This window comes from Medicago sativa, chromosome 4 (genome assembly GCF_051527215.1).
Source record: "Medicago sativa cultivar Bolivia chromosome 4, Bolivia_mono, whole genome shotgun sequence".
Taxonomy (NCBI): Eukaryota; Viridiplantae; Streptophyta; class Magnoliopsida; order Fabales; family Fabaceae; genus Medicago; species Medicago sativa.
Genome location: NC_140752.1, coordinates 86,559,152 through 86,567,888, shown reverse-complemented (window position 1 = coordinate 86,567,888; position 8,737 = coordinate 86,559,152). Strand labels below are relative to the sequence as shown.

At 35.1% G+C, this 8,737-nt stretch overlaps 1 protein-coding gene across 1 annotated transcript; it reads left to right on the top strand.

Annotated features, from left to right (window-relative positions):
* On the top strand, positions 1-1,709 carry LOC146933155 (F-box protein At1g67340-like). Its single transcript, XM_085704881.1, has 3 exons — positions 1-300; positions 392-554; positions 660-1,709. Exons 1-3 carry the CDS (start codon positions 56-58, stop codon positions 1,395-1,397), a joined length of 1,146 nt encoding a protein of 381 aa, XP_085561007.1. The 5' UTR covers positions 1-55; the 3' UTR covers positions 1,398-1,709.
* Positions 1,710-8,737: the final 7,028 nt, after the last annotated feature.

Here is an 8,737-nt window from a genome sequence, read left to right as displayed (position 1 = left end):
ATTTTATTATCTCTCAAACAAGAGAGAAAGAAAAATACACACAAAGGGATAAAATATGAGAACAAGAACAGGGGCTTGTTATCCAGACCCTGGAATAGTTACAAAGATGTGTTCATTTGGGAAGAGAAAACCCAGAGACACTGTTTTTTGTGCAAAGAGGCATAAGAAATGTTCCGAGAAAAAAACCACAACAGATCATGATTTTTTTGAGTCTCTACCAGATGATATTGTTATTTCTATCTTCTGCAGGCTTAGTTCTACAGCCACTTCTCCTTCAGATTTTGTCAGCGTTTTATTAACGTTCGTATTCTTAACTTCTCTCGTTTCTACGTTTGTTTGGTTGTTTCACATAATAAATGAATTGATTAATTTGATGATTTTTGTGGAACAGGTCTAAGAGATTAAAAACATTAGCACTTCATTCTCTTGTGTTATCCAAAGCGTCTCCAAGAACTTTCTCCATTAGAGCCAAAAACTGGTGTGAATCTGCACAGAAATTTCTCAAACAGTGTGCAGAGGCAGGGAATGTTGAAGCATGTTATACTTTAGGCATGGTTAGTATTAAAAAACTAAATCACTCTAACATCAAAATATTAGAGATCTACGAATTTATTTATTGGAATGAAACGGTTTTAATTTATTTTCATTTTATTTTGCAGATTCGATTCTACTGTTTGCAAAACAGAGGGAGCGGTGCATCGCTTATGGCGAAAGCTGCAATGAACTCACATGCGCGTGCTCTGTACTCTCTTGCCGTTATACAATTCAACGGCAGCGGTGGCACCAAAAGCGACAAAGACCTCCGTGCCGGTGTTGCACTCTGCGCTAGAGCCGCTTTTCTCGGCCACATCGACGCACTTCGTGAGCTTGGACACTGTTTACAAGACGGTTACGGTGTTAAACAGAATATCGCCGAGGGAAGACGTTTTCTCATCCAAGCCAACGCACGGGAACTCGCCGCCGTGTTATCCACCGGCGCCGCCGCACCCGCCGCGCGTCAGTTAGTTAGCACAAATTTCCAGTCACAACTCCGACATGTCGCGGTTTCAGGCTGTCCTCTTTTGAGCGATTTTGGATGTAATGTCCCGGCGCCGGAGCCACATCCGGCGAGTAAATTCATGACGGAGTGGTTTTCGGTTCGAGGCGGTTCTCCTGGACCGGGTTTGAGGCTCTGTTCACATGCGGGATGTGGTAGACCGGAGACGCGGAAGCATGAGTTTCGAAGGTGTTCGGTTTGTGGTGCGGTGAATTATTGCTCACGTGCTTGTCAAGCGCTTGATTGGAAGTTTCGCCATAAGGCGGAGTGTGCTCCGGTGGAGCGGTGGCTTGAGGAGGATGGTGAAGACGACGGCGAAGATGACGGTGACCGTGAAGTTATATTTATGGAAGATAGTTAGAAAATTTTCAGAATAGAGATAACCGTAAAGGTGACGGTAACGGAAGTTTATTTTAACGGTTCTAACGGCGAATGAATCCATTTTTGGTGAGGTGTCTGCGAAAACTATACGTGATTTATTTGGCCGTATTAAAAAGTAGAGACTTGTATTTGTATACGTACAATCGTACTTGAGTACATGTCTTCCTTTTTTCTTTTCTTGTATAGTTGGAAAATTCTCCCGAAAAATGAAGGGAGATTATTTTCTTTTTTATTTCCTTAAATTTTTTGTGCCAAATAGACTCGAATGTTTATCAGAATTTCATTTCTAAAAGTTCTAATTTGTTTTTAGTTTTTTTATAAAAAATGTTTTTAGTTTGATTATGTAATTGTTAATCAGAACTGAAGAAATTATAGGATCAATAGTATAATATAATAATAATAATGTTCTATGATAAAGTGACATTCACACAATTTTTCAACTTTTACACTTTATTATTATAATTTATAAAGAACTTCTTATGCTGATGAAATATCTGCCTTGAAAATTTAATCAGGTGTATTGGGTTGAATTTTTAGATAGGTTTTGAAAATATATTTCTTTAGCTTGTACTAAAATGTGAAAAGTTGACTAACTTTTAATATTAAAAAACAGTTGAGTATATGTTAGTTAAAAATGAAAGAAATTTATAAAGTAAAAGATAAAACAAATTGATTTCAAGTTCGACCGTTGCCTTATGTAGTAGTTAAAAAAGTACTACCTCCGTTTTAAAATGAGTGTCGTTTTAGCCAAAAAAAATTGTTTCAAAATGAATGTTACTTTCAGTTTTCAATGCAATAATAACTTTTTCGTTTCAATTGTACCCTCCAATTAATACTCTGCACACTACTTCCAAAGTACTACTTTTAAAACTAACCAATAGTTAATAAGGATAATTTGGTAAAATAATCATTCTTTTTCTTTTAATCATTGCATTTCTTAATATGTATGTAAACACCTAAAACGACACTCATTTTAAAACGGAGAGAGTATAAACTAATATTCTGGCTGAACAAGCTTGCAAATCACAGCTTTTAAAAAAATGCTTGCAGATTTACACCCCAAAAAAAGTTTACCAGTTAGATGATTAAGCTATAAACTGCTAAATGAAATGTCTTTCGAACAAAATTTTAAATAAAATTCTACTTATTTAAACAAATTGTTATCATAAATCTGTCTTATGAAAAGTGATAAATTTGAATGTGTTTGGTAAAGTGTGACTGTGTCCTCTCAAATCTCAATACACATAACAGGGATCCCTTTTCATTACTATCAAAACAAACAAGGACTAGTAATAAAGGTTTCAGGTCATGATCCATCTGATTCAAAACAATTTCACCATAACTTAAGAAATAAAATGTGTTAATAACAAAAACAGTTTCCAGTTCCAGAGTCTATCAATACCTGTATTATGAGATGTGCTTGCATAGTTGCATGTATCTTGCTGTAGTTTCAACAAGTATATAAAGATTAGCAGAATATATTACTGTACTTCTGCTTAGTTTAGTTGATTTAATTTAAATTTATAATTTTTTAATGGTACTAATTATTTGGATAATACGGGTGTTCAATAAAACAAATATACAAGTATATATATCCTTTCCCTAAAAAAAAGTATATATATCCTTCATCTAGACATTTGTTAGACCTATTAACAAGATGTCTCGAATTAATAATTGTTTGATCGATTCGAAATATACCTCACAAGCTTTAAACTTTGCTATACGGTGCCTAAAAAGCTTTATCGGCTAATATTCGGTAAACCCCTTTCAGGTATTATTCATATAAAGAATGTCGTTTATGTAAAGAATGTCAATGGTATATTAAAACTCCCTATAAAATAATCAGAGGTACTATATGCCAGTGCATTTTGACTCTATCATTAAATACGTCATGATCTTATTCATTTATGCAATTGTTTTGGGAAGGTTTTGATTAAAACCAGGGTAACAAACTTAACTTGTGCCCTAATGGCACATGTTAAGAATTCCACTAATAGAAATAATGTATCGGAAATTGTGTTAATTTATTGGTCAAAATGTTTATTGGTATAATCTTTTTTCAATAAATTTTTACCATTAATGGAATGACATTAATGCTTAACATGTGGCCTAAGGGCACAAGTTAACATGACCCTTTAAAGAATAATAAAATCATATTTTTTTTTTAGGGTAAGAATTAACCCAGATATGTTCGTTAATAGCAAAATTAATACATGATATTTTATACTATGCTAGTATATGACAATTCACAAAAATGTCTCTTCCAGGATTATAGACAATTATAGACATATCACCAAAAAACAAAAAAGACAATTATAGACAATTCAATTATAGACATGATCCCATTCAATTATAGGCAATTAGATATTCCAGGATTTGTTTTAATTATCATTGTGTTTTTTTATGGTCGAAAGGAATCAGGCATATTTAGTGACTACCTAAGGAAGTACTGGAAAAATATATAACAAGAAACATGCCATTTGTAAATTGAGAGAGTGTTGGTTTGGGATTAGCATAAGTGGATGTCATAGAGTTGTTTTGCAACAGCCTATCTTGCTGGAGTCATGACCATATATAAGTTTGAAAAATAGCAGATTCGATTTTACATGGATTATAGATTATTTATGTCAAATGGGGGAGACAAATTAATTAATCTAATTGGTTTAGGGAGAAGGTAATGGGATGGTGGTGGGGGCGCACTTATTCTTTCCAGAATGTTATTATTCAATTCAGTTGTATTAAAACCCTAGATGTGTGAATATATGGGTGATGCTGGCCCAATAGAATAATTAGGCCCATCGTTTGGAATTATTCTTATCAAATAATAGAGACGAATTTATGAACAAATTTTTTACAGAAAATAATGTATAAAGAATAATAGAAAATAATATAGTTTGATATGTTAGAAATTTATTTATTTTATTTAATTTTTATTAATGATTCATCAATAAACCTAAATAAAAGAGGTATGCTACATCTCTTGTCCCAGAGGCGAACAAATTAGGCATTTGTGATGTGAACTTAGGATTGAGCCAAAAAACTAAAAATGATTGTTAAAATAATAATTTAGCTTAAAAGCAAAAGTTAGCCTAACATTTAAAGTGGACTTAAGAACTAAAAAATGATATGAAAAGAAGGAAAAAAGACAGAATGAAGGAACATGAACGTTGGGTACAATAAGATTCAAGCATAACAAAACAAATTAGCTTAATGGGTCAGGTATGAAGACAGGTTTACTTGTTATGTGCTAACTACCGCTTCAACCATAGGTGGCAGACATAGTTCTTAACATATGCCTTTAAATTGAAAATTAGTTCCTTTATTTGAGCAACTTTATTGCTGTAATTTTTTTTAGCAACTTCATTGTTTTCTTGTTTTTCCTTTCTTCCCTTTCAACTTTTCTGTTCCTTACTTTTGGTATCTTTCCAATTTGGATGTCATGTAGTAATTGCCACGTCGATTGCCACCATCTTATACCTTCTTTTTTCAAATAAAGATTTGATGTCAAAATAAGAGGTAGAGTGATATCAGTGGGACATATAACACACAAACTCACAAAGTATTAAGAGAAACAAAGAAGAGGAATTCTTTTAACACACTAATTTTATTCATGAAAACTTGATATATCACAATGGTACAAGCATGGCCTTTTATAGGCAAAATACTAAGACTATTCTTAATGACTAAGCATACTTAGCTTCCAAGTAATTATACAAACATAAGACACCTAGTATCCATGTGTTGCTCTTTTATGCAACTCTTAATTTGTTAAGTAAACTTAATGGACAAGTAAGTTACTAATAGCTAAGTATTAGTGTTCAATTCTAACTTTGCAACTTAAGTGGCAATCTTATCTCATAAGCCACATCATACTTCTAAAATCTTCTAGATTATGCTTGATTTAATTTTTTAACATTGCCTCCCTTAAATCAAGCTTGCATCATTCCAAGCATTTTCTTTATTTTGTAAAATGACTCGGTCTTCAACGGTTTTGTAAAAATATCTGCAATCTGCTCTTCAGTGGGGCAGTACTCGATCACCACTTCTTTCTCATCAATTAGTTCTCGGATCTTGTGAAATCGAATATCAATATGCTTGGACCGTCCATGAAAAACTGGATTTTTGCTTAATGCAATTGCTGATTTGTTATCACAATATATCTCCGTAGGAGTATTCTGCTTCTGATGCATCACTTCTAAAATTTTTCTCAGCCACACTGTTTGAGTAGCACAACTGGTTGCTGCTATATATTCTGCTTCAGCTGTAGAAAGTGCGACAACTGGCTGTTTCTTTGAAGACCATGATATTGCACCAGTTCCCAGATGAAACGCGTACCCTGACGTGCTTTTTCTTGTTTCTATATCTCCTGCCCAATCACTATCTGTATATCCAACAAGCTTCACATCATTATTATTACCATAAAAAATTCCTTCGGTCAGAGTACCTTTAATATAACGAAGAATCCTTTTGACTCCTTGCAAGTGACTAACACGCGGCTCCTCCATGTATCTGCTAAGTAAACCAACTCCATATACTATATCTGGCCTTGTTGCAGTCAAATATCTCAAGCTTCCAATCAAACTTTTATAATGAGTTGGGTCTACCCTTTTACCATCTCTTTCTCTTGTCAGCTTCAATTTTTCTTCAACGGGTGTGGAAATTGGCTTTGATTGCTCCATCTTGAATTTCTTCAAAATATCACTTGCATACTTCTTCTGAGAGATAAAGATTCCATCCTTCTGTTGAACGACCTCAATGCCGAGAAAATAGGACATTAGGCCCAAGTCTGTCATTTCAAAACATCTTATCATAGCCTCCCTGAATTCAACAATCATCTTTGAATTGTTGCCGGTGAATATCAGATCATCGACATAGAGGCACACAATAAGAACATCTCCAGGATCAATGAATTTGATGTAGAGTGTGTGCTCAAATGGACATCTCTGAAAGCCGTTTTGAATGAAATAAGAATCAATCTTTTTGTACCATGCTCTTGGCGCCTGCTTCAAGCCATACAATGCTTTCTTCAATCTATAAACTTTATCTTCCTTTCCTCTAACTACATATCCTGCAGGCTGCTCAACATACACTTCTTCTTCCAAAGTACCATTAAGAAATGCAGACTTAACATCCATTTGATGTATTTTCCAATTATTCTGAGCTGAGAGTGACATAAGCATGCGAATCGTATCTAATCTCGCAACGGGAGCAAATACTTCAAAATAATCAATACCTGGTTTTTGTTTGTAGCCTTTAGCCACCAACCTCGCTTTATAGCGATCAATTTCACCACTGGGTTTGTACTTTGTCTTATACACCCACTTCACTCCTATCGGCTTCTTGTCTGCTGGTAATTCAGTCAGCTCCCATGTTTTATTCTTCTCAATTGCATTGATTTCTTCATCCATAGCTTTTATCCAATTTTCATTACCAGCAGCTTCTTCAAAAGTAATTGGCTCACAATCTGCAAATAAAGCAAAATTGATAATCTCTTCATCAGATGGGTCATTATCAGTACCCAAAACACAATCTTGCAGTCGAGCTGGTACTCTTCGATTTCTTTGTGCTCTGTTTGATGTTTCTGGCTCATCAGGTTCGTCCGGTTCATCAGGTGTTGTATCTATATTCTCAGCCTCCTCTTCATAATCATTTGGAGTTACTATCAGCTCCTTTTGTGACTTTGATGACCAATTCCACATTCCTCCTTCATCAAACGTCACATCTCTGCTGATGATCACCTTCTTTGTTTCCGGATTGTAAAGCTTGTAGGCCTTTGAATTTGAACTGTATCCAATAAAGATACATTTCTCGCCTTTATCATCTAACTTCTTTCTAATTTGATCTGGTACATGAACATATGCAATACATCCAAAAACTCGAAGGTGTCTAATTGAGGGCCTCCTTCCACTCCATGCTTCTTCGGGAGTCTTCTCTTGAACACTTTTTGTTGGACACCTGTTCAAAATATAAACTGCAGTAGCAACTGCTTCTGCCCAAAATTCCTTTGGCATTTGTTTGGCTTTCAACATGCATCTCACCATATCCATGATTGTTCTGTTCTTTCTTTCAGCTACTCCATTTTGTTGAGGAGTGTATCTGGTGGTTAACTGATGTTGGATTCCATGTTGCTCAAAGAAATTTGTGCCGACGAGGTATTCTTGGCCTCTGTCTGTTCTGAGTGCTTTCATTGAACAACCACTTTGTTTTTCTACGAACGCTTTGAATGTCTTGAAGGCATCAATAGCTTCTGATTTCTGCTTTAGAAAATACACCCAAGCCTTTCTGCTAAAATCATCAATGAAAGTAATAAAATATTTGCATCCACCAGGTGTTGGTATTTCAACCGAGCACAAATCTGAGTGAACGATCTCCAGGAGTTTCTTTGCTCTCCAAGACTTTCCGGTTGGAAATGATTCTCTATGCTTCTTTCCAATTTGACATGTCTCGCATACACCACTTGGAATGTTCACAACAGGCAAACCAGAAACATATTCTTTTCGTGACAGATAATTCAAGCCAGAAAAATAAAAGTGACCAAATCTCATGTGCCACAACCAATCATCATTTGGAATTATTGAACTCAAGCAAGGAAATTGATCATGTTGAATTTTCAGAGGGAATAGGCGGTTAGATGACATTTTTACCTTCGTGATGAATCTTCCATTTCTATCGATCAAAGTGCAATAGCCTTTGTGAATCTGCATGTTGTAACCTTTCTCTGACAGTTGTCCCATGCTCAAGAGGTTGTGATGAAGACCAGGAGCATAGAAAACATCACTAATAAAATTTTGCGATCCATCTTTCAATTTGATAGCAATTTGGCCTTTCCCCTCAATTGGAATATTTGAATTATTTCCAAACTTCACGGTAGATTTTACCGTTTCGTTCAGAGAAGAAAATAATTCCTTTTTCCCACACATATGATTACTACATCCGGTGTCCAAATACCAAATATTTTCTTCTTCTGAAAGTGTATTGCTTGCTAAAAATAAACTGTGTTGATTTTGGGAAGACTCACCAGAGGATTGATATGAATTCTCTACCATGTTTGCCTGATGTTTATATCTGCAATCAACTGCTTTGTGCCCGTACTTTCCACAATTAAAGCAACCATTATTTGTGTTCTCTTGGTTGGAATAACCTCTTCCTCTGCCACGGTTGTTGGAGCCAAAATTGTTTCCACCTCTTCCTTGATGAGATGGATTGAAATTGTTGTAATTGTTGTCTCTCCATTGGTTGAAGTTGCCGCGTCCTCTTCCTCTAAAGGTTCCTCGACCTCTACCTCTGAAATTTCCTCTTCCTCCATTGTTGAAATTGTCA